Source organism: Coregonus lavaretus (genome assembly GCF_964263955.1).
Source record: "Coregonus lavaretus genome assembly, chromosome: 3".
In the NCBI taxonomy this organism is placed as follows: Eukaryota; Metazoa; Chordata; class Actinopteri; order Salmoniformes; family Salmonidae; genus Coregonus; species Coregonus lavaretus.
The window spans coordinates 24,014,939-24,041,887 of record NC_139990.1 but is presented as its reverse complement, the minus strand read 5'-3'; the positions used below and the strand labels follow the sequence as shown (position 1 = coordinate 24,041,887).

General features: G+C 43.3%; 1 protein-coding gene across 1 annotated transcript; it reads right to left on the bottom strand.

Moving 5' to 3' along the window:
• Positions 1 to 256: 256 nt before the first annotated feature.
• Positions 257 to 26,359, bottom strand: LOC311106819 (phosphatidylinositol 4-phosphate 5-kinase type-1 alpha-like; the record flags this gene model as incomplete). Its single annotated transcript, XM_084149191.1, has 16 exons — positions 257 to 345; positions 557 to 688; positions 1,464 to 1,529; positions 1,851 to 2,024; positions 2,434 to 2,518; positions 2,727 to 2,775; positions 3,259 to 3,342; positions 3,504 to 3,715; positions 5,854 to 6,153; positions 6,377 to 6,529; positions 6,850 to 6,967; positions 11,628 to 11,758; positions 18,529 to 18,585; positions 25,325 to 25,381; positions 25,798 to 25,841; positions 26,254 to 26,359. 16 exons carry the CDS (start codon positions 26,357 to 26,359, stop codon positions 257 to 259), a joined length of 1,857 nt encoding a protein of 618 aa, XP_084005317.1.
• Between the last annotated feature and the right edge of the window lie 590 nt (positions 26,360 to 26,949).

The following is a 26,949-nucleotide window of genomic DNA, read 5'->3' as shown; positions in this document are numbered from 1 at the left end:
TGTGTAAACGTTTTAGTTTTACAAAACATGTAACTTATTTCTTCTCCGCTCACCCTCAGAGCAGTCTCTTCACTTCTGTAGCTCAGCTGGTAGAGCACGGCGCTTGTAACGCCAAGGTAGTAGGTTCGATCCCCGGGACCACCCATACACAAAAATGTATGCACGCATGACTGTAAGTCGCTTTGGATAAAAGCGTCTGCTAAATGGCATATTTATTTATTTTTTATTTTTCTTCTGCTTTGGTAGATTTTCCTCCTCAGAGACAGAGGAAGATGATGAGGACGAGTGCCCTGGTTGATTCAACCTCGCTGCTGGAGTCCCTGACTGATTTGAGCACGTAGCCTCCTGCTGGTCAGACCCTACACAGAGTAACAATAACATTTGTGAACTATTTAACCCTAACCCCATCTCAAAACAGGCATAATAACTATGTAAAAGCAGTAACATAGCTTTTGAAATCATGACACTCATAACAATCCAGTCCACCTTTAGATCTTAGGACAGACTAATTCTCAATTGTTATTTCAATGTTAAAGTTAATTCAAAGATGATGCACCTCTTAGGGAAGCCAGCTGGCTTTCGAGGAAGACCTTCAAGCTGGTTATGGTGTCCAGCAGCACATTGTTCTTGTCTTTTTCTGCCTGTAGCTCAGCTCTCAGCTTTAGGACTTCAAGGGCCTTTGGGTCAGCTGTGATACACATTTTAAGTCAGAACTCCCGCCCACCAGACTGCTTCCCTCTCTCAAATAAAATGGAAGTGAGGCTATTATAGGCTCCCCATGCATTGTATAATCACAACTTGTCTAGTGGGATATTTTAATGACCATCCCCCACTTAAAAAAGGTGTTTGAATGAAAACGGCAAAATCCCATGTTTTGCCTACATTTTGGCACACTAGCATCAATATAGACAGATTCTAAAATGTGCAATCAAAATAGTAAATATAAGATCCTTTCAAATTATGCTCATGTTTAAATTGCTCACTGCCGACAGACAACTTCTTCCAGGTTGGATCACAACTTCCAAGTCATTTCCCTCCATCATATTGACCATGCTGTGTACTACAGCAACTATAACGTACCAAATTACCATAGGCTAATAGGCAATGTAATTACTAATATTCTTTATATTCACTGCAGCAAACCAAAAAAAAAGACAATTCATTAAATGAGACATCAAGCTCTTGCTAAAAAAATAATTAACCTAGCTAAATTTTTCGGCCATCATAGTTTCATCTTTAAATCATTAATGAAATTAGTTCCCATCAGAGCCATCATGTATTGACAGAGTTGGGACATTGTGGTTTCTGCATTATGATCCATTTACATGACACCACAAATATATGGCTCTGATTCTCATTATCTGGCTTAACCCCTTCTATTACTCATTCAACTGAAAATAAAGTTATTTGATTTTGAACATATAGGCTTCAATTCATTCTATAGCAATTTACTGAAGACTTACCACTAGTGCTAGCAACAGGCTTGTCAACTTTTAGGCATTTCCTGCCACCTCTGGTGTCTATCATGTCTGAAAATAGGAAAAATTACATTACATTATTACTCTGTTGTTAATAGAAAAAGAATTATGAACTAGCCTAAATGTAATTCATTCTGGTAGCTGTTACTTACCTTGCTTGTTGGTAAGTTGGTAATGTATTGTTAGTTTGTAATGTCAAAGATGATCTATATACCTCTCAGGTAATGTCTAATTTGTCTCATTTTGTCTGGATTCTATAATTAAAGACGGTTTGTATTGGGGCCAAATGTTTTGACTTTAGACTTTTATCCGATCATTGGGCTCTTCCTCCCTCTCCCCCCTCTCTCTCCCCCCTCTCTCTCCCTCCCTCACCGATGTCTCCCTCTGTCTCTGTCTGTCCCTCTGTCTCTGTCTCTGGGCTGTGTGGAACACCTAGGCTGCTGCTGCTGGGCTGGGAGAATGGAGAGGTTCTGGACCCGGCTGTATTGGCCCTCCGTAGGCCCCCCTCGGTCCCTACTTGGCTCTTCTTAGATGGGGACGTCTTCACTGGAGGGGGAGAGGGAGATTAGATTAGAAGTCGTTTATTATCTCAAGCTTGGGAAATTTATTTGGCATGTTAAGCTTCACAACATCATTAAAACACAAACTATCATAATGTAACGTCAAATATGTAATAAATATAAATAAGAAGTGAGGGGTGAGATTACTTCTACTCTGGCTGCTTTCCTGTTCTCTTCCCTTTTTCTGAAGTGTGCACTCATTCACTCCCCCTCATGTATTTAAAAGCATTGGATTGGTGCAAGCATGGCTGGAAGGAGTTTCCCACCATATTCTTCACATCAGTCCATTCCTTTCAAATACATGAGGGGGAGTGCACACTTTAGAAGGGAAGAAAATCGAAATACAGCCATAGCGTAAAACGAGAGGTTTCATAGAGTAACACTCAAGCACTTACATGGAATATTTTTAAAGACCGTATTGCAGATGAACCGCTGAAAGCGGTCTGAGTAGAAGCTTGGTCTGTGTACTGACACTGTATCCTGGGAGAAAAGAGAGGGTTTCAAGTCACACTAATATACAGTAGTGTATACACTTACAGTATGTAGAATAATACTAATATCAAATCAAATGTTATTGGTCACATACACATATTTAGCAGATGTTATTGCGGGTGTAGTGAAATGCTTGTGTTAATATTCATAAAGAGGTCACCACAGAGGCATCAGGATAGCCTGTCTGTTGTCTTACCCCGTCGTGGACCAGAGCTTTCCATGAGTGTTCAATCTTCTTCACAAATCTGAGCAAAAACACAGGACATGGGTTACTACGGACCTAATGTATTCACAGTTTCACATAGCATAGCCCATCATGTCACGATCGTTTAAAGATTGGTCGAACCAAGGCGCAGCGTGATAAGTGTACATTTTATTAAGTACTTTACTCACGACAAAACAACAAACAAACGAAACGTGAAGTCCTAGGTTACACAAAACAAACCTTAACGGAACAAGATCCCACAAACTAACTGGTGCCAACAGGCTGCCTAAGTATGGTCCCCAATCAGAGACAACGAGCTACAGCTGCCTCTTATTGGGAACCACTCTGGCCAACATAGATCTAAACGATCTAGAACAAAAAACATAGAAAACTAAACATAGAAAAATCCACACCCTGGCTCAACATTTAAGAGTCCCCAGAGCCAGGGCGTGACACATCAGACAGACACAAACACAGACAAAACTACCAATAGACCTCCATGTACAGTCAGAGCAGTGGTTACCTGTAGGACTGCAGAATGTCGATTATGCCGATATACACTAGCATCCTCTCCCCCTTGGAGTTGCATGCTGGGATACCCCCCATGCTGCAAAAACATACAGGGTCAACCTTGGATCATATTATGGACCAACACATATTTTCCTCAACTGGACAGGTCAGCTTTCAAATCCTATTACACTAAATACTCAAACAACTGAACCGACTAGCTGAACTGAGATGTGTGCGGACTGTAAAGTGGATACTCACTGGTCCTCAGTGTCCAGGGCTCCCTTGCTGTGCACCTCTCCCTGGATGGCCTCTATGGTGGCGCAGTAGAGGGACTTCTGGATCTGCAGACGGGGCCTCCTCTGGTCTGCAGCCCCTCCTGCCTTCTCTCCAGCCTGCTCCCGAGCTGCCCGCTCCAGGTTGTGGATCCCCACCAGCAGGCTGTAGTCCATGATCTCAAAGCTCTGCAGCAGCTACAGGAGGAGAAGAGGAACAAAATGCAGGGGTCAGAGACACAGCGAAGTGGGATGGAGGAGTACACCAGGGAAAATGAGTGACATACAGTAGGCTTGGTAAAGCATGTACAGGCTGTAGTCCATGATCTTAAAGCACTGCAGAAGTTACAGTACATTCAGAAAGTATTCATACCCCTTGACTTTTTCCACATTTTGTTGTGTTGCAGCCTGAATTTAAAATGGATTAAATTGAGATTTTTCTTTTATCACTGGCCTACACACAATACCCCATAATGTCAAAGTGGAATTATGTTTTTCAATTATTATTTTTTTTACAAATGAATAAAAAATGAAAAGCTGAAATGTCTTGAGTCAATAAGTATTCAACCCCTATGTTATGGCAAGCCTAAATATGTTCAGGAGTAAGCATTTGCTCTCAGTTGCCAGAGAGGAAGGAAACCACTTAGGGACTTCGGCATGAACCAATTTTACAGAGCTTGAAGAATTTTGAAAATAATAATGGGCAAATGTTGCATAATCCAGGTGTGGGAAGCTCTTAGAGACCCAGAAAGACTCACAGCTGTAATCGCTGCCAAAGGTGCTTCTACAAAGAATTGACTCAGGGGTGTGAATACTTATGTAAATGAGATATTTCTGCAAATATTTGTAAAAACCTGTTTTCACTTTGTCATTTTGGGGTATTGTGTGTAGATGGGTGAGAAAAAAATATATTGAATCCATTTTGAATTCAGGCTGTAACATAACACACTGTGGAATAAGTAATGGGGTATGAATACTTCCTGAAGGCTCTGTATATGGGACAAAGAGATAAAGGAGTCAGGGCTCAAGAGACAAACAGTGAGTACCAATTTAGGATTATAATCTTTACGATTATAAGGAATAAGACAGGGGAGAACGACTGCCCACTCTCATTTGAGCCACAAAGTTCAAGCCTGACCACGGTACTGCAGTCATTGTTTTCAGAAAACAGGATCCCCATTATAGTGAATGGGAAAATGGCAATCTTCGTGTATAAAAAAAAAAAAATCTAAGACAATCATGGTACCAATAATTGCTTCTATTACACCAGATGTATATCCTTGAACCAATTATTTTTAAATCGCACACAGGATAACAAGAATAATTTCATTGCTAATGGCAGCCTGCAGTACCCCGGTCGGCCTTCAACTTGAGATACTAAATGAAAGCTAGCACTGAGCTAGCCTGCAACGTCACTTCCTGGACTAGCTCAAATTGCCCATGTTGTGTCTCCATGAGACACCATCTTAACCGACTTCCTTGGCTTCAAATGCGCTATTGAGTCTTCACATAGGAATGAATTATGTTATGTGATCGATGGTTTTGTCCATTCATTTACAGTCATGGGAATACGATTATATGGACAGTTGGACCTGATTCTAGATCTGCACTCCTACTCTGAGAAGTTTGCTACATACGGCCCCTGGACTCAGAGACAAACAGACAAGTGGTGATGGAGTATCTCAGGGAAGATGAGAGAAATGCAGTAGGGTTAGTATAGCATGCACCAACAGTAGGTGACCAAGTTCAAGTCAACTACAAAATGATACGTGATGGAAATATGTTAGCACAATCATTAAAGTAACTGTCCAGTGGAAATCTCACTTTTAAAAGTGCATATTCTGTGAACTCATACCCAAATAATGTTGTTGACTCGTCCTATACTCATAAAAAAACACTTTAAAAAACCCACCTTTAACTTGTATCTCAAACAGACCGTTTCAAAAACACTTGCTATTTCCTCATAGAACATCATGTCATGTTGGCTCATTGGTTGAGCTGGCCAATCAGCGGTCTACTTGCATGAATAATGTTAATGACCAGTATACGCCCACACCATTCTGCAGTTGGGGTACGCCCACACCATTCAAAAAAAAGAAAAGCAGCTTTTTAACATACTTATTTACCATTTTCTGGAAGGAAAACTATTTCACTAATATTGTAATTTATAGGTCATTTTTCATAGAAATCTGGAAACACTGGACAGTTACATAAAAAATGTATGACACTTCTCAGCGTCATTTCCATCCCACTAAAATAACCCTATAGACCCTGTTCAAAAGTAGTGCACTATATAGGGAATTGGTGCCATTTGGGATGCAGTCGCTTTCCCTCACCAGGCAGTCTCTCTTGATGGTCTCGCTGAGGGCGTTGTAGTTGTCTGCCTCCAGCAGCAGTCCATCAGGCAGGTCCTGGATGAAGTCCAGGTCTTTGAAGGTGGGCACGGCCTTGTCCCGCTCCTTAGCTGAGGCCCGTCTCTTATAGGTGGAGCCCTTCAGGTCGTACTTGAGGTGCATGCGCACGGCGTGCGGAAGCAGGTTGTTCATGACAACGATGCAGATGTTCTTGCCCCCCGCCTGGATGCAGTACAGACCGTAGAACTTAGGCAGCAATGTTCTCTTGTTCTGGTGTAGGTTCTAGAGAGGAGGATAGGGGAAAGGAGAGTGAGTGTAAGTATATCAATCAAATCCACGTTATTACTGGTATATTAGTGTAGAACAAAACATAGAGAATAAACCAGGAAGACATTGAAGCCAAAGCTTGAATTGAGTAACGAGATTAACTTGGTACTGTAACTCAAAGCACAAAACATAAGGTACACATTGGATCAAAAACGAGCCCACAAACTCCATCTCTTACCATGAAGTAGCCAGGCAGTAGTTGTTGTAAGAACTTAGCCTCTTTGTGCTGCACAGTCTTAATGAGGAACTGATCATCGCTGGAGACATAGAACTGAGAGCCACTGGCTCCAGAGTTGGACAGCTCAATCAGATCCTCATTACCCAGAGAGTACTGCAAACAAAACAGTGATTAATTACACGTTAGTTAAATAGACAATTCCACCTCCTGTATTCACATTCCCATCAATTAATTCCCCATTGATATCATTCATACTCCACTGTTGCTTTACTGTCCTACTTTCGGTTTGTGCATTCCAAATGGTAACCTAGTCCCTATTTAGTCCAATACTTTTGACCAGATCTCATATCAAAAGAAGCGCACTATATAGGGAATAGGGTGCAATTTGGGACGCAGCCTCAATTATTTTCTCTCCTCATTTGGCTTCAAGTAACAGACAGAGGACAGCAAGGTGGGTTGAGAGTGTGTAGTACCAGGTAATCTTCGGCCCGGATGCCAAACATCTCCCTGAGGTAGCGAAAGCCGAGGGGAGCGTAAGCATTGAACCTGAAGTCACCATAGTGGTGGGCTGGGGTCAGGTTACTGCCCTTACTGAAGAAGAATAGTGCAGTGGGATTAATAGGAGACAGACAGACAGACATGCAGGAGAGAACATGAATTTACTTGTTTATTTCACACATTCTACTAGGCTTGGTCGGTATACCGTGTATACCGTATACCGGGGTATTAGAAAAAAGCTACGGGATGATTTTTCAATACCGTCAATACTATTTCTTTGACGTTGATATATTTGTAGCTACTTTTAAGTTAATACCTGCAGTCAACTTGTGCAATATGTTAGGAGATTAAGCAGATTGCGTTCTTCATTTCACCCATGACATTATTTTACATTATATATAGAGTGAGGGAAAAAAGTATTTGATCCCCTGCTGATTTTGTACGTTTGCCCACTGACAAAGACATGATCAGTCTATAATTTTAATTGTAGGTTTATTTGAACAGTGAGAGATAGAATAACAACAACAAAATCCAGAAAAATGCATGTCAAAAATGTTATAAATTGATTTGCATTTTAATGAGGGAAATAAGTACTTGGTGGCAAAACCCTTGTTGGCAATCACAGAGGTCAGAGGTTTCTTGTAGTTAGCCACCAGGTTTGCACACATCTCAGGAGGGATATTGTTCCACTCCTCTTTGCAGATCTTCTCCAAGTCATTAAGGTTTCGAGGCTGACATTTGGCAACTCAAACCTTCAGCTCCCTCCACAGATTTTCTATGGGATTAAGGTCTGGAGACTGGCTAGGCCACTCCAGGACCTTAATGTGCTTCTTCTTGAGCCACTCCTTTGTTGCCTTGGCCGTGTGTTTGGGGTCATTGTCATGCTGGAATAACCATCCACGACCCATTTTCAATGCCCTGGCTGAGGGAAGGTTCTCACCCAAGATTTGACGGTACATGGCCCCATCCATCGTCCCTTTGATGCGGTGAAGTTGTCCTGTCCCCTTAGCAGAAAAACACCCCCAAAGCATAATGTTTCCACCTCCATGTTTGACGGTGGGGATGGTGTTATTGGGGTCATAGGCAGCATTCCTCCTCCTCCAAACACGGCGAGTTGAGTTGATGCCAAAGAGCTCCATTTTGGTCTCATCTGACCACAACACTTTCACCCAGTTCTCCTCTGAATCATTCAGATGTTCATTGGCAAACTTCAGACGGGCCTGTATATGTGCTTTCTTGAGCAGGGGGACCTTGCAGGCGCTGCAGGATTTCAGTCCTTCACGGCGTAGTGTGTTACCAATTGTTTTCTTGGTGACTATGGTACCAGCTGCCTTGAGATCATTGACAAGATCCTCCCGTGTAGTTCTGGGCTGATTCTTCACCATTCTCATGATCATTGCAACTCCACGAGGTGTGATCTTGCATGGAGCCCCAGGCCGAGGGAGATTGACAGTTATTTTGTGTTTCTTCCATTTGCGAATAATCGCACCAACTGTTGTCACCTTCTCACCAAGCTGCTTGCCGATGGTCTTGTAGCCCATTCCAGCCTTGTGTAGGTCTACAATCTTGTCCCTGACATCCTTGGAGAGCTCTTTGGTTTTGGCCACGGTGGAGAGTTTGGAATCTGATTGATTGATTGCTTTGTGGACAGGTGTCTTTTATACAGGTAACAAGCTGAGAATAGGAGCACTCCCTTTAAGAGTGTGCTCCTAATCTCAGCTCGTTACCTGTATAAAAGACACCTGGGAGCCAGAAATCTTTCTGATTGAGAGGGGGTCAAATACTTATTTCCCTCATTAAAATGCAAATCAATTTATAACATTTTTGACATGCTGTCACGCCCTGACTCTAGGGACTTGTATTTGTTGAGTCAGGGTGTGTATTTTCTGTGTTGGGTGTCTATGTTAGTTTCTAGATCGTTTAGATCTTTGTTGGCCAGGGTGGTTCCCAATCAGAGGCAGCTGTAGCTCGTTGTCTCTGATTGGGGACCATACTTAGGTAGCCTGTTGGCACTAGTGGGGTGTGGGATCTTGTTCCGTGTGAGGTATGTTATTTGTCTACCTTGGACTTCACGTTTCGTTTGTTGTTTTGTCGTGTGTTCAGTACGTAAATAAATATGAATGCATATCACGCTGCGCCTTGGTCCTTCTCGTCCGTAAACGATCGTGACAGAAGATCCCACCAATCCTGGATCAAGCAGCGTGACGAGGAGAGAGGATGGACTTGGGAGGAGATGAGCGAGAGTCTGGCAAGAGGGATCGAGGCCATGATCACGGGGGAGAGACAAGCCCAAAAAATGTTTAGGGGGGGGGCTCACGCCGTGGACGACGAGGCAGCAGGAGGCCGCGATAGAGCAGTTCAGCCGTTTAGCAGAGGAGGCCGCCAGATTAAGGGGGTCATTGGTTCAGAGGGAACAGAAGGAAAGAGGCACGGCGAGAGGAGCTGGTTAGGCAGCAGAAGGAGCGGGGGTTAATGAAGGAACCCAGTCCCGCTCCTCGCACCAATCAAGTGGTGCGTGTCGCCAGTCCGGTCCGGCCCGTTCCTGATTCCCGCACTAAGCCAATGGTGGGTGTTCCCAGTATGGTTCGGCCCGTTCCTGCTCCTCGCATCAAGCCAGTGGTGCGCATCGCCAGCCCGGTCCGGCCTGTTCCTGTCCCTCTCACCAAGTCAGTGGTGCGCATCGCCAGCCCGGTCCGACCTGTTCCTGTCCCTCGCACCAAGTCAGTGGTGCGCGTCGCCAGTCCGGTCCGGCCCGTTCCTGCTCCCCGCACCAAGCCAGTGGTGCACGTCGTCAGCCCAGTCCGGCCCGTTCCTGCTCCCCGCACCAAGCCAGTGGTGCGCGTCGTCAGCCCAGTCCGTCCCGTTCCTGCTCCCCGCACCAGGCCAGTGGTGCGCGTCGTCAGCCCAGTCCGGCCCGTTCCTGCTCCCCGCACCAGGCCAGTGGTGCGCGTCGTCAGCCCAGTCCGGCCCGTTCCTGCTCCCCGCACCAAGCCAGGGGTGCGCGTCATCAGCCAGGTCTGGCCCGTTCCTGCTCCCCGCACCAAGCCAGTGGTGCGTGTGTCCAGTCCGGCACGGCCCGTGCCTGTTCCACCGGTGCCTGGTCCGGCACCGGTCAGCTGCTCCACTCCGGAGCCAGAGCAATCCGCTCCACCGGGGTCCAGTCCAGCCCCGGTCAGCGGCTCCACTCCGGAGCCAGAGCAGTCCGCTCCACCGGTGCCTGATCCAGCTCCGGTCAGCAGCTCCACCCCGGAGCCAGAGCAGTTCGATCCACCGTCGTCGGGTCCAGCTCCAGTCAGCGCGCCGAGGTCCAGACCAGACCAGGGGCGCAACGGGGAGGTGGAGAGTAAGTGGTGGTCACACCCGGAGCCGGATCCGCCTCCGAGGTGGAATGCCCACCCGGCCCCTACCCTGTTAGGTTTATGTGGCGCGGTCGGAGTCCGCACCTTTGGGGGGGGGGGGGTACTGTCACGCCCTGACTCTAGGGACTTGTATTTGTTGAGTCAGGGTGTGTATTTTCTGTGTTGGGTGTCTATGTTAGTTTGTAGATCGTTTAGATCTATGTTGGCCAGGGTGGTTCCCAATCAGAGGCAGCTGTAGCTCGTTGTCTCTGATTGGGGACCATACTTAGGTAGCCTGTTGGCACTAGTGGGGTGTGGGATCTTGTTCCGTGTGAGGTATGTTATTTGTCTACCTTGGACTTCACGTTTCGTTTGTTGTTTTGTCGTGTGTTCAGTACGTAAATAAATATGAATGCATGTCACGCTGCGCCTTGGTCCTTCTCGTCCGTAAACGATCGTGACACATGCGTTTTTCTGGATTTTTTTGTTGTTATTCTGTCTCTCACTGTTCAAATACACCTACCATAAAAATTATAGACTGATCATTTCTTTGTCAGTGGGCAAACATACAAAATCAGCAGGGGATCAAATACTTTTTTCCCTCACTGTATTACCGTAATTCCCCAGAACAGTTGAGCCAGTCACTTGTTTGTTTGTAAATAGCACAATGGGAGAAAGCGAGCTGGTGAGTCCATAGTGTTCTATATCTATCGGCGAGTCTCTGTTGTGCAGAACACATTATGCAATTCACTACTAAATATTTGATATAAGATTTCTTATAATGGCTTTCTGCCAGAAGTCAAAGAGCTCTGGATGAGGTATCTGTACAGCTGCCATTTTCTCCCTGTGCTTCCTAGTAGCGTTTTTTTTCCTCCTCCGTTCTTCTCTTATCTGCTCCATGTACACATGCTGCTCTTCCTTCAGAAAACCATGCATCACAACTTTGATTATTTGCACAATTTCTCTTATTCACTTTCGCTTGTAAATGTCCACGCTCGCCGAAAATGATATTCGGTAGCTACTAGCTATGCTTGTATAACTTTATGTACTGGATTTGCCTGTCTTTGCAATTAGTTTATGTTCAATTTCAGTCGTTAGCATTTAGCTACAGTAACAGCGTCTATGTGATTTCGCTATTAGTTTGTGCACATTTTGTTAACATTCTGGTAATAGAGGACCAACGGGCTTTCCTTGCGTTTTTTAGCGGCCCCTTATGCCGGTAATACCGTAAATCCCAGAACGAGAGAAGGACGGTATGACGATATGAAAAACTGGATACCGCCCAAGCCTACAAGCTACACTTGTTCAGAATGCAATATTGACATTAAAACATAATAGAAACCCCTACATGTTTGCTTCTGATAATATATCCTACTCCCTCTATACCTCCCTCTCCATCAACCAACCACACACACCTGGGGAAGGAGCTGCTCTCCACATCTTCAAAGTCCTTGAAGAGTACATCTCTCTTTTGCCTCTGGCACAGGCTGCCCAATGTGTGGATGATGCCCAACTGGATGACACCTTTCAGGGCAGAAGAGGTGGTCTGGAGGAGGGCAAAGCAGAGAAAGAGAGAATAAGTTTACAGACATTTTCGTTATGTGGTTTTTCAGAAGACTAGTCACTTGATGTTAATGTTAATATCATCTTAAGACCAGAGTATCAGAATGGATAGACTTACAGAGACAGGAACACACAAGGGTCCAGACCAAGGGAATAAAGCCAGACAGGGCCGCTGCCGAACCTCCTCATCCACATACTAAGGAACAAGACAGGATCAATTTAAGAGTCAGTTTGAATGATACACTGGTATAGAAGTGACAGACTGGTATAGGGAGGATCGCAAGAGGAGGCCACTGCAATGATAGTGTTATTGAACCAATCCTGATAATGAAGCAGTATTGTTATAGCCTGGGTGCCAGTAAAATCAAATCAAATCCAAATCAAATTGTATTGGTCACATACACATGTTTAGCAGATGTTATTGAGGGTGTAGCGAAATGCTTGTGCTTCTATCTCCGAAAGTGCAGTAATATCTAACAAGTAATATCTTACAATTTCACAACATATACCCAATACACACAAATCTAAGTAAGGAATTAAGAATAAATACATATATGGACGAGCAATGTCAGAGAGGCATGGACTAAGATACAGTAGAATAGTATAGAATACAGTATATACATATTAGATGAGTAATGCAAGATATGTAAACATGATTAAAGTGACTAAGATACCATAGAATAGTATAGAATACAGTATATACATATGAGATGAGTAATGCAAGATACGTAAACATTATTAAAGTGGCTAGTGTTTCATTTCTTAAAGTGGCCAGTGATTTCTACTCTATGTCTATAGGCAGCAGCCTCTATTATGCAGTCTGTTTCAGCTCTCTGACAACTCCTTATGCGATTGTCATGCCAATATCATTTTCCCACGAGGGAATTGGCAAGAGAGCAGAAACAGACTGGCACCCAGGCTATTGATAATGATGTATTATTCTTACCAGAGATAGAGGACATGTTAATGTGTACTATCTATACAACACATCTCCTCCAACAATTTTGCGCCGATTTACTTCATTTTCGGCTCAAAAGAAGCGTGATGTCCTCTTACATGCCACTGGCAATTTTATATTCTGCTGTGTTTTGTATTTTCGTTTATATTCCTGTTTTATGTGTTTGGAATGACACGGTTACTACAGGAGATTTACTTGGCTCATCGCGCTCTAGCGACTCCTTGTGGCGGGCCGGGCGCCTGCAGGCTGACTTCGGTTGTAAGTTGAACAGTGTTTCCTCCGACACATTGGTGCGGCTGACTTCCGTGTTAAGGAGCACAGTTTGGCGGGTCATGTTTCAGACTACGCATGACTCGAACTTCGCCTCTCCCGAGCCCGTTGCAGCAATGAGACAAGATTGTAATTGGATCGCAATTGGATAACATGAAAAAAGGGGTAAAATAAAAAATATACAGCGCCTTCGGAAGGTTTTCAGACACCTTGACTTTTTCCACATTTTGTTAGGTTACAGCCTTATTCTAAAATTGATTAAATTGTTTTTCCCCTCATCAATCTACACACAATACCCCATAATGACAAAGCAAAAACAGGTTTTTAGACATTTCTGCTAATTTATTTAAAAACATTTAACTGAAATACCACATTTACATAAGTATTCAGACCCGTAACTCAGTACTTTGTTGAAGCACCTTTGGCAGCGATTACAGCCTCGAATCTTCTTGGGTATGACGCTACAAGCTTGGCACACCTGTATTTGGAGAGTATTTCCCATTCTTCTCTGCAGATCCTCTCAAGCTCTGTCAGGTTGGATGGGGAGCGTTGTGGCACAGCTATTTTCAGGTCTCTCTAGCGATGTTCGATCAGGTTCAAGTCCGGGCTCTGGCTGGGCCAATCAAGGACATTCAGAGACTTGTCCCGAAGCCACTCCTGCGTTGTCTTGGCTGTGTGCTTAGGGTCATTGTCCTGTTGGAAGGTGAACCTTGGCCCCAGTCTGAGGTCCTGAGCGCTCTGGAGCATGTTTTCATTAAGGATCTCTCTGTACTTTGCTCAATTCATCTTTGCCTCGATCCTGACTAGTCTACCAGTCCCTGTCGCTGAAAAACATCCCCACAGCATGATACTGCCACCACCATGCTTCACTATAGGGATGGTGCCAGGTTTCCTCCAGACGTGATGCTTGGCATTCAGGCCAAAAAGTTCAAGCCTGGTTTCATCAGAGCAGAGAATCGTGTTTCTCATGGTCTGAGAGTCTTTAAGTGCCTTTTGGCAAACTGCAAGCGTGCTGTCATGTGCCTTTTACTGAGGAGTGGCTTCCGTCTGGCCACTCTACAATAAAGGCCTGATTGGTGGAGTGCTGCAGAGATGGTTGTCCTTCTGGAAGGTTCTCCCATCTCCACAGAGGAACTCTAGAGCTCTGTCAGAGTGACCATCGGGTTCTTGGTCACCTCCCTGTCCAAGATCCTTCTCCCCTGATTGCTCAGTTTGGCCGGGCAGCCAGCTCTAGGAAGAGTCTGGGTGGTTCCAAACTTCTTCCATTTAACAATAATGGAGGCCACTGTGTTCTTGGGGACCTTCAATGCTGCAGAAATGTTTTGGTACCCTTCCCCAGATCTGTACCTAGACACAATCCTGTCGCTGAGCTCTACGAACAATTCCTTCGACCTCATAGCTTGGTTTTTGCTCTGACATGCACTGTCAACTGTAGTACCTTATATAGGCAGGTGTGTGCCTTTCCAAATCATGTCCAATCAATTGAATTTACCACAGGTGGACTCCAATCAAGTTGTAAAAACATCTCAAGGATGATCAATGGAAACAGGATGCACCTGAGGTCAATTTCGAGTCTCATAGCAAAGGGTCTGAATACTTACAGTGAGGGGGAAAAAGTATTTGATCCCCTGCTGATTTTGTACGTTTGCCCACTGACAAAGACATGATCAGTCTATAATTTTAATGGTAGGTTTGAACAGTGAGAGGCAGAATAACAACAACAAAATCAAGAAAAATGCATGTCAAAAATGTTATAAATTGATTTGCATTTTAATGAGGGAAATAAATATTTGACCCCTCTGCAAAACAGGACTTAGTACTTGGTGGCAAAACCCTTGTTGGCAATCACAGAGGTCAGACGTTTCTTGTAGTTGGCCACCAGGTTTGCAGACATCTCAGGAGGGATTTTGTCCCACTCCTCTTTGCAGATCTTCTCCAAGTCATTAAGGTTTCGAGGCTGACGTTTGGCAACTCGAACCTTCAGCTCCCTCCACAGATTTTCTATGGGATTAAGGTCTGGAGACTGGCTAGGCCACTCCAGGACCTTAATGTTCTTCTTCTTGAGACACTTCTTTGTTGCCTTGGCCGTGTGTTTGGGGTCATTGTCATGCTGGAATACCCATCCACGACCCATTTTCAATGCCCTGGCTGAGGGAAGGAGGTTCTCACCCAAGATTTGACGGTACATGGCCCCGTCCTTCATCCCTTTGATGGGGTGAAGTTGTCCTGTCCCCTTAGCAGAAAAACATCCCCAAAGCATAATGTTTTCACCTCCATGTTTGACGGTGGGGATGGTATTCTTGGGGTCATAGGCAGCATTCCTCCTCCTCCAAACACGGCGAGTATAGTTGATGCCAAAGAGCTCCATTTTGGTCTCATCTGACCACAACACTTTCACCCAGTTCTCCTCTGAATCATTCAGATGTTCATTGGCAAACTTTAGACAGGCCTGTATATGTGCTTTCTTGAGCAGGGGGACCTTGCGGGCGCTGCAGGATTTCAGTCCTTCACGGCGTAGTGTGTTACCAATTGTTTTCTTGGTGACTATGGTCCCAGCTGCCTTGAGGTCATTGACAATATCCTCCCGTGTAGTTCTGGGCTGGTTCCTCACCATTCTTATGATCATTGCAACTCCACAAGGTGAGATCTTGCATGGAGCCCCAGGCCGAGGGAGATTGACAGTTATTTTGTGTTTCTTCCATTTGCGAATAATCGCACCAACTGTTGTCACCTTCTCACCAAGCTGCTTGCCGATGGTCTTGTAGCCCATTCCAGCCTTGTGTAGGTCTACAATCCTGTCCCTGACATCCTTGGAGAGCTCTTTGGTCTTGGCCATGGTGGAGAGTTTGGAATCTGATTGATTGATTGCTTCTGTGGACAGGTGTCTTTTATACAGGTAACAAACTGAGATTAGGAGCACTCCCTTTAAGATTGTGCTCCTAATCTCAGCTCGTTACCTGTATAAAAGACACCTGGGAGCCAGAAATCTTTCTGATTGAGAGGGGGTCAAATAATTATTTCCCTCATTAAAATGCAAATCAATTTATAACATTTTTGACATGCATTTTTCTGGATTTTGTTGTTGTTATTCTGTCTCTCACTGTTCAAACCTACCATTAAAATTATAGACTGATCATTTCTTTGTCAGTGGGCAAACGTACAAAATCAGCAGGGGATCAAATCCTTTTTTCCCTCACTGTACAGTTGAAGTCGGAAGTTTACATACACCGTAGCCAAATACATTTAAACTCAGTTACTCATAAATCCTGACATTGAATCCTAGTAAAAATTCCCTGTCTTACGTCAGTTCGGATCACCACTTTATTTTAAGAATGTGAAATGTCAGAATAATAGTAGTGAGAATGATTTATTTCAGCTTTTATTTATTTCATCACATTCCCAATGGGTCAGAAGTTTACATACACTCAATTAGTATTTGGTAGCATTGCCTTTAAAATGTTTAACTTGGTTCAAATGTTTCAGGTAACCTTCCACAAGCTTCCCACAATAAGTTGGGTGAATTTTGGTCCATTCCTCCTGACAGAGCTGGTGTAACTGAGTCAGGTTTGTAGGCCTCCTTGCTCGCACACGCTTTTTCATTTCTGCCCACAAATTTTCTATAGGATTGAGGTCAGGGCTTTGTGATGGCCACTCCAATACCTTGACTTTGTTATCCTTAAGCCATTTTGCCACAACTTTGGAAGTATGCTTGGGGTCATTGTCCATTTGGAAGACCCATTTGCGACCAAGCTTTAACTTCCTGACTGATGTCTTGAGATGTTGCTTCAATATATCCACATAATTTTCCTTCCTCATGATGCCATCTATTTTGTGAAGTGCACCAGTCCCTCCTGCAGCAAAGCACCCCAACAGCATGATGCTGCCACCCCCGTGCTTCACGGTTGGGATGGTGTTCTTCGGCTTGCAAGCAACCCCCTTTTTCCACCAAACATAACGATGGTCATTATGGCCAAACAGTTCTATTTTTGTTTAATCAGACCAGAGGACATTTCTCCAAAAAGTACGATCTTTGTCCCCATGTGCAGTTGCAAACCGTAGTCTGGCTTTTTTATGGCGGTTTTGGAGCAGTTGCTTCTTCCTTGCTGAGCGGCCTTTCAGGTTATGTCGATATAGGACTCGTTTTACTCTGGATATAGATACTTTTGTACCTGTTTCCTCCAGCATCTTCACAAGGTCCTTTGCTGTTGTTCTGGGATTGATTTGCACTTTTCGCACCAAAGTACGTTCATCTCTAGGAGACAGAACGCGTTTCCTTCCTGAGCGGTATGACGGATGTGTGGTCCCACTGTGTTTATACTTGCGTACTATTGTTTGTACAGATGAACGTGGTACCTTCAGGCATTTGGAAATTGCTCCCAAGGATGAACCAGACTTGTGGAGGTCTACAATGTTTTTTCTGTGGTCTTGGCTGATTTCTTTTGATTTTCCCTTGATGTCAAGCAAAGAGGCACAAGTTTGAAGGTAGGCCTTGAAATACATCCACAGGTACACCTCCAATTGACTCAAATTATGTCAATTAGCCTATCAGAAGCTTCTAAAGCCATGACATCATTTTCTGGAATTTTCCAAGCTGTTTAAAGGCACAGTCAACTTAGTGTATGTAACCTTCTGACCCACTGGAATTGTGAATAAGTGAAATAATCAGTCTGTAAACAATTGTTGGAAAAATTACTTGTGTCATGCACAAAGTAGATGTCCTAAAAGTAGATGTCCTAACCGACATGCCAAAACTATAGTTTGTTAAAAATAAATTTGTGGAGTGGTTGAAAAACAAGTTTTAATGACTCCAACCTAAGTGTATGTAATCTTCCGACTTCAACTGTATGTAAATAATGTATTTCTGATTTTTATTTTTTATACAAAACTCTAAATCTGTCTGTAGTTAGGCTACATAAATATTTAATGAAGTCCCTCCCAGCACCCGGCCCCAACTCTAAACATCTTCCCCAGGTCTTCCTGCGGCTATGCCTAGGCTGTTTTGTAATAAGCCTATATGTGGATAACATTGGTTCAGGGTAGGCCTATCACAAAATCACAATATTTTATTTTAAGGAGAAAGCAAGTGCCATGATCTCAAAGATTTTAGTTTAAAATGCTCCAGAGTTGAGAATATTGGTTTATATAGAAACCAAAAGGCTAAACAGATAAACATATTTTTGATTTGTAGGAGGGTGAATTGCATTGAATTAAATTATGAATTACTAATGATTTGCCGCCCATAACGGCAGGGTACCACTAGTTACTAATAATCTATTAACCTCTAATTATGTGATTGGCTACCTGTGAATGGCTATCTGCAGGTGCTGACCGTTCCTCAAGCACTAGTTTCCCCGCTTCAGTGAGGTGAAAGGTAGGCTCCTCAGTAAACAATTTGGAAGTCTGTGAAAAGAAGATGGAATAGGGTAAAGCCATCAAATTAAGGAAATTCTCCCTATAAGATCAGATGAGCTTTGGTTAATAATGTGAATGGTTACCTGTGTGTTTAACACTGCCAACTCTCTCACCAGAATTCTCCCAGCACGGGTGAGATAGTAGACTGGTTTGGGCTTGGAGGTGATGGGCTATGAAAAAGAGAGAATAAGTTTACAGACATTTTCGTTATGTGGTTTTTCAGAAGACTAGTCACTTGATGTTAATGTTAATATCATCTTAAGACCAGAGTATCAGAATGGATAGACTTACAGAGACAGGAACACACAAGGGTCCAGACCAAGGGATTAAAGCCAGACAGGGCCGCTGCCGAACCTCCTCATCCACATACTAAGGAACAAGACAGGATCAATTTAAGAGTCAGTTTGAATGATACACTGGTATAGAAGTGACAGACTGGTATAGGGAGGATCGTAAGAGGAGGCCACTGCAATGATAGTGTTATTGAACCAATCCTGATAATGAAGCAGTATTGTTATAGCCTGGGTGCCAGTAAAATCAAATCAAATCCAAATCAAATTGTATTGGTCACATACACATGTTTAGCAGATGTTATTGAGGGTGTAGCGAAATGCTTGTGCTTCTATCTCCGAAAGTGCAGTAATATCTAACAAGTAATATCTTACAATTTCACAACATATACCCAATACACACAAATCTAAGTAAGGAATTAAGAATAAATACATATATGGACGAGCAATGTCAGAGAGGCATGGACTAAGATACAGTAGAATAGTATAGAATACAGTATATACATATTAGATGAGTAATGCAAGATATGTAAACATGATTAAAGTGACTAAGATACCATAGAATAGTATAGAATACAGTATATACATATGAGATGAGTAATGCAAGATACGTAAACATTATTAAAGTGGCTAGTGTTTCATTTCTTAAAGTGGCCAGTGATTTCTACTCTATGTCTATAGGCAGCAGCCTCTATTATGCAGTCTGTTTCAGCTCTCTGACAACTCCTTATGCGATTGTCATGCCAATATCATTTTCCCACGAGGGAATTGGCAAGAGAGCAGAAACAGACTGGCACCCAGGCTATTGATAATGATGTATTATTCTTACCAGAGATAGAGGACATGTTAATGTGTACTATCTATACAACACATCTCCTCCAACAATTTTGCGCCGATTTACTTCATTTTCGGCTCAAAAGAAGCGTGATGTCCTCTTACATGCCACTGGCAATTTTATATTCTGCTGTGTTTTGTATTTTCGTTTATATTCCTGTTTTATGTGTTTGGAATGACACGGTTACTACAGGAGATTTACTTGGCTCATCGCGCTCTAGCGACTCCTTGTGGCGGGCCGGGCGCCTGCAGGCTGACTTCGGTTGTAAGTTGAACAGTGTTTCCTCCGACACATTGGTGCGGCTGACTTCCGTGTTAAGGAGCACATTTTGGCGGGTCATGTTTCAGACTACGCATGACTCGAACTTCGCCTCTCCCGAGCCCGTTGCAGCAATGAGACAAGATTGTAATTGGATCGCAGTTGGATAACATGAAAAAAGGGGTAAAATAAAAAATATACAGCGCCTTCGGGAAGTTTTCAGACACCTTGACTTTTTCCACATTTTGTTAGGTTACAGCCTTATTCTAAAATTGATTAAATTGTTTTTCCCCTCATCAATCTACACACAATACCCCATAATGACAAATCAAAAACAGGTTTTTAGAAATTTCTGCTAATTTATTTAAAAACATTTAACTGAAATACCACATTTACATAAGTATTCAGACCCGTAACTCAGTACTTTGTTGAAGCACCTTTGGCAGCGATTACAGCCTCGAATCTTCTTGGGTATGACGCTACAAGCTTGGCACACCTGTATTTGGAGAGTATTTCCCATTCTTCTCTGCAGATCCTCTCAAGCTCTGTCAGGTTGGATGGGGAGCGTTGTGGCACAGCTATTTTCAGGTCTCTCTAGCGATGTTCGATCAGGTTCAAGTCCGGGCTCTGGCTGGGCCAATCAAGGACATTCAGAGACTTGTCCCGAAGCCACTCCTGCGTTGTCTTGGCTGTGTGCTTAGGGTCATTGTCCTCTTGGAAGGTGAACCTTGGCCCCAGTCTGAGGTCCTGAGCGCTCTGGAGCAGGTTTTCATTAAGGATCTCTCTGTACTTTGCTCAATTCATCTTTGCCTCGATCCTGACTAGTCTCCCAGTCCCTGTCGCTGAAAAACATCCCAACAGCATGATGCTGCCACCACCATGCTTCACTATAGGGATGGTGCCAGGTTTCCTCCAGACGTGACGCTTGGCATTCAGGCCAAAAAGTTCAAGCCTGGTTTCATCAGAGCAGAGAATCGTGTTTCTCATGGTCTGAGAGTCTTTAAGTGCCTTTTGGCAAACTGCAAGCGGGCTGTCATGTGCCTTTTACTGAGGAGTGGCTTCCGTCTGGCCACTCTACAATAAAGGCCTGATTGGTGGAGTGCTGCAGAGGTGGTTGTCCTTCTGGAAGGTTCTCCCATCTCCACAGAGGAACTCTAGAGCTCTGTCAGAGTGACCATCGGGTTTGTAATCACCTCCCTGACCAAGGCCCTTCTCCCCCAATTGCTCAGTTTGGCCGGGCGGCCAGTTCTAGGAAGAGTCTGGGTGGTTCCAAACTTCTTCCATTTAACAATAATGGAGGCCACTGTGTTCTTGGGGACCTTCAATGCTGCAGAAATGTTTTGGTACCCTTCCCCAGATCTGTACCTAGACACAATCCTGTCGCTGAGCTCTACGAACAATTCCTTCGACCTCATAGCTTGGTTTTTGCTCTGACATGCACTGTCAACTGTAGTACCGTATATAGGCAGGTGTGTGCCTTTCCAAATCATGTCCAATCAATTGAATTTACCACAGGTGGACTCCAATCAAGTTGTAAAAACATCTCAAGGATGATCAATGGAAACAGGATGCACCTGAGGTCAATTTCGAGTCTCATAGCAAAGGGTCTGAATACTTACAGTGAGGGAAAAAAGTATTTGATCCCCTGCTGATTTTGTACGTTTGCCCACTGACAAAGACATGATCAGTCTATAATTTTAATGGTAGGTTTGAACAGTGAGAGGCAGAATAACAACAACAAAATCAAGAAAAATGCATGTCAAAAATGTTATAAATTGATTTGCATTTTAATGAGGGAAATAAATATTTGACCCCTCTGCAAAACAGGACTTAGTACTTGGTGGCAAAACCCTTGTTGGCAATCACAGAGGTCAGACGTTTCTTGTAGTTGGCCACCAGGTTTGCAGACATCTCAGGAGGGATTTTGTCCCACTCCTCTTTGCAGATCTTCTCCAAGTCATTAAGGTTTCGAGGCTGACGTTTGGCAACTCGAACCTTCAGCTCCCTCCACAGATTTTCTATGGGATTAAGGTCTGGAGACTGGCTAGGCCACTCCAGGACCTTAATGTTCTTCTTCTTGAGCCACTTCTTTGTTGCCTTGGCCGTGTGTTTGGGGTCATTGTCATGCTGGAATACCCATCCACGACCCATTTTCAATGCCCTGGCTGAGGGAAGGAGGTTCTCACCCAAGATTTGACGGTACATGGCCCCGTCCTTCATCCCTTTGATGCGGTGAAGTTGTCCTGTCCCCTTAGCAGAAAAACACCCCCAAAGCATAATGTTTTCACCTCCATGTTTGACGGTGGTGATGGTATTCTTGGGGTCATAGGCAGCATTCCTCCTCCTCCAAACACAGCGAGTTTAGTTGATGCCAAAGAGCTCCATTTTGGTCTCATCTGACCACAACACTTTCACCCAGTTCTCCTCTGAATCATTCAGATGTTCATTGGCAAACTTTAGACAGGCCTGTATATGTGCTTTCTTGAGCAGGGGGACCTTGCGGGCGCTGCAGGATTTCAGTCCTTCACGGCGTAGTGTGTTACCAATTGTTTTCTTGGTGACTATGGTCCCAGCTGCCTTGAGGTCATTGACAAGATCCTCCCGTGTAGTTCTGGGCTGATTCCTCACCATTCTTATGATCATTGCAACTCCACAAGGTGAGATCTTGCATGGAGCCCCAGGCCGAGGGAGATTGACAGTTATTTTGTGTTTCTTCCATTTGCGAATAATCGCACCAACTGTTGTCACCTTCTCACCAAGCTGCTTGCCGATGGTCTTGTAGCCCATTCCAGCCTTGTGTAGGTCTACAATCTTGTCCCTGACATCCTTGGAGAGCTCTTTGGTCTTGGCCATGGTGGAGAGTTTGGAATCTGATTGATTGATTGCTTCTGTGGACAGGTGTCTTTTATACAGGTAACAAACTGAGATTAGGAGCACTCCCTTTAAGATTGTGCTCCTAATCTCAGCTCGTTACCTGTATAAAAGACACCTGGGAGCCAGAAATCTTTCTGATTGAGAGGGGGTCAAATAATTATTTCCCTCATTAAAATGCAAATCAATTTATAACATTTTTGACATGCATTTTCCTGGATTTTGTTGTTGTTATTCTGTCTCTCACTGTTCAAATCTACCATTAAAATTATAGACTGATCATTTCTTTGTCAGTGGGCAAACATACAAAATCAGCAGGGGATCAAATCCTTTTTTCCCTCACTGTACAGTTGAAGTCGGAAGTTTACATACACCGTAGCCAAATACATTTAAACTCAGTTACTCATAAATCCTGACATTGAATCCTAGTAAAAATTCCCTGTCTTACGTCAGTTAGGATCACCACTTTATTTTAAGAAAGTGAAATGTCAGAATAATAGTAGTGAGAATGATTTATTTCAGCTTTTATTTCTTTCATCACATTCCCAATGGGTCAGAAGTTTACATACACTCAATTAGTATTTGGTAGCATTGCCTTTAAAATGTTTAACTTGGTTCAAACGTTTCAGGTAACCTTCCACAAGCTTCCCACAATAAGTTGGGTGAATTTTGGTCCATTCCTCCTGACAGAGCTGGTGTAACTGAGTCAGGTTTGTAGGCCTCCTTGCTCGCACACGCTTTTTCATTTCTGCCCACAAATTTTCTATAGGATTGAGGTCAGGGCTTTGTGATGGCCACTCCAATACCTTGACTTTGTTATCCTTAAGCCATTTTGCCACAACTTTGGAAGTATGCTTGGGGTCATTGTCCATTTGGAAGACCCATTTGCGACCAAGCTTTAACTTCCTGACTGATGTCTTCAGATGTTGCTTCAATATATCCACATAATTTTCCTTCCTCATGATGCCATCTATTTTGTGAAGTGCACCAGTCCCTCCTGCAGCAAAGCACCCCAACAGCATGATGCTGCCACCCCCATGCTTCACGGTTGGGATGGTGTTCTTCGGCTTGCAAGCAACCCCCTTTTTCCACCAAACATAACAATGGTCATTATGGCCAAACAGTTCTATTTTTGTTTAATCAGACCAGAGGACATTTCTCCAAAAAGTACGATCTTTGTCCCCATGTGCAGTTGCAAACCGTAGTCTGGCTTTTTTATGGCGGTTTTGGAGCAGTTGCTTCTTCCTTGCTGAGCGGCCTTTCAGGTTATGTCGATATAGGACTCGTTTTACTCTGGATATAGATACTTTTGTACCTGTTTCCTCCAGCATCTTCACAAGGTCCTTTGCTGTTGTTCTGGGATTGATTTGCACTTTTCGCACCAAAGTACGTTCATCTCTAGGAGACAGAACGCGTTTCCTTCCTGAGCGGTATGACGGCTGTGTGGTCCCACTGTGTTTATACTTGCGTACTATTGTTTGTACAGATGAACGTGGTACCTTCAGGCATTTGGAAATTGCTCCCAAGGATGAACCAGACTTGTGGAGGTCTACAATGTTTTTTCTGAGGTCTTGGCTGATTTCTTTTGATTTTCTCTTGATGTCAAGCAAAGAGGCACAAGTTTGAAGGTAGGCCTTGAAATACATCCACAGGTACACCTCCAATTGACTCAAAATATGTCAATTAGCCTACCAGAAGCTTCTAAAGCCATGACATCATTTTCTGGAATTTTCCAAGCTGTTTAAAGGCACAGTCAACTTAGTGTATGTAACCTTCTGACCCACTGGAATTGTGAATAAGTGAAATAATCAGTCTGTAAACAATTGTTGGAAAAATTACTTGTGTCATGCACAAAGTAGATGTCCTAACCGACATGCCAAAACTATAGTTTGTTAAAAATAAATTTGTGGAATGGTTGAAAAACAAGTTTTAATGACTCCAACCTAAGTGTATGTAATCTTCCGACTTCAACTGTATGTAAATAATGTATTTCTGATTTTTATTTTTTATACAAAACTCTAATCTGTCTGTAGTTAGGCTACATAAATATTTAATGAAGTCCCTCCCAGCACCCGGCCCCAACTCTAAACATCTTCCCCAGGTCTTCCTGCGGCTATGCCTAGGCTGTTTTTTAATAAGCCTATATGTGGATAACATTGGTTCAGGGTAGGCCTATCACAAAATCACAATATTTTATTTTAAGGAGAAAGCAAGTGCCATGATCTCAAAGATTTTAGTTTAAAATGCTCCAGAGTTGAGAATATTGGTTTATATAGAAACCAAAAGGCTAAACAGATAAACATATTTTTGATTTGTAGGAGGGTGAATTGCATTGAATTAAATTATGAATTACTAATGATTTGCCGCCCATAACGGCAGGGTACCACTAGTTACTAATAATCTATTAACCTCTAATTATGTGATTGGCTACCTGTGAATGGCTATCTGCAGGTGCTGACCGTTCCTCAAGCACTAGTTTCCCCGCTTCAGTGAGGTGAAAGGTAGGCTCCTCAGTAAACAATTTGGAAGTCTGTGAAAAGAAGAGGGAATAGGGTAAAGCCATCAAATTAAGGAAATTCTCCCTATAAGATCAGATGAGCTTTGGTTAATAATGTGAATGGTTACCTGTGTGTTTAACACTGCCAACTCTCTCACCAGAATTCTCCCAGCACGGGTGAGATAGTAGACTGGTTTGGGCTTGGAGGTGATGGGCTATGAAAAAGAGAGAATAAGTTTACAGACATTTTCGTTATGTGGTTTTTCAGAAGACTAGTCACTTGATGTTAATGTTAATATCATCTTAAGACCAGAGTATCAGAATGGATAGACTTACAGAGACAGGAACACACAAGGGTCCAGACCAAGGGATTAAAGCCAGACAGGGCCGCTGCCGAACCTCCTCATCCACATACTAAGGAACAAGACAGGATCAATTTAAGTCTTCGAATGTCAGATTGTTATTGAACCAATCCTGCTAATGAAGCAGTATTATTATAGCCTGGGTGCCAGTCTGTTTCAGTTCTCTGCCAACTCCTTATAGGATTGTCATGCCAATATCACATTGCCAGATGGAATTGGCAAGAGCAGAAACAGACTGGCACCCAGGCTATTGATAGGATTATTCTTACCTGAACAAGGACTGGGTCCTCCTCTTCCAGGATGGGCTCATGATCTTTATGAAAAAAACAATTTCAGGGATTATTTTCTCTAAATTTAACAGGTTTCAAAGTCTCGTGTTTGTTTGTTGTTATTGATAGGGGAATTCCATAGCATTTGGGCTACACTGTAAAAACAATTTAACATTTCCTCTGGGCTTGCTAGGCATCATAAATTCTACATCCCGAATGGTACCCTATTCCCTATGTAGTGCACTACTTTTGACTAATGCCAGATAGTACACTACTTTTGAACAAATGGCACCATATTCCCTAATTAATGCACTGGGCTACTTTTGACCGAAGACCCTGGTCAAAAGTAGTGTAGTAGGGAATATGGTGTCATTTGGGACGAACACTTGACATAGGATTATTCCTGATATAATATGTAATATTGCTGTCTGGACATTGTAAACTCGGTAAACGTACCGTCCTCAACAGTGACATGGTCCATGCTTCCCAAGGTGGCCTGTGTATCCTCACCGAAGCCGTAATACTTCCTATACAAGTAGACCGCTGAACCTGTCGCAAGCATTAGGCCAGCTGCAGACAGAAGCCGCCGCTCGCGGATCAATCTCAGCGGGCTAGCTGTCAAAAAACTACCGAATGTAAGCCTACTCATTATAGCCATTTGTCACCTGACTGCAGTGATTTTGACCGAGTTCAAAACAATCTGACACTTATTTCTTATATTTACAGTGTTTTATAGGGAATCCTAAATACGACAAATTCTTTCATACGTCATGGTTGGCAATGTCACAATGGATGAAGGTTTACCAAACAGATTTTTTTTTTTTTACTCAACAGTGACGTCAATTAAATTGTATTTCGGTGTGATCTGGGAGTTTATAAAATTGTGAACAATGAACCATGGTTGAGGGAACAGTATCCTAAGAGCCATAAATGTATTTGTGTAACAATCTACCCAAATTCTCTTAAATTGGATGTTTAGGTGCCTTTAGACATAAGGCAATTCAGAAAGCTGATTGAGGACCTTATTACTGATTAATGTGTCTGTTTTTTATGACTGTGTCCATGTTTTCTTTCTGCGTGCATTTTGATGTTTGTATTTCTGTAATTTCTGTAGTTCATGGCTCATCTGTATGTAAAATAGATTTTGGCCTC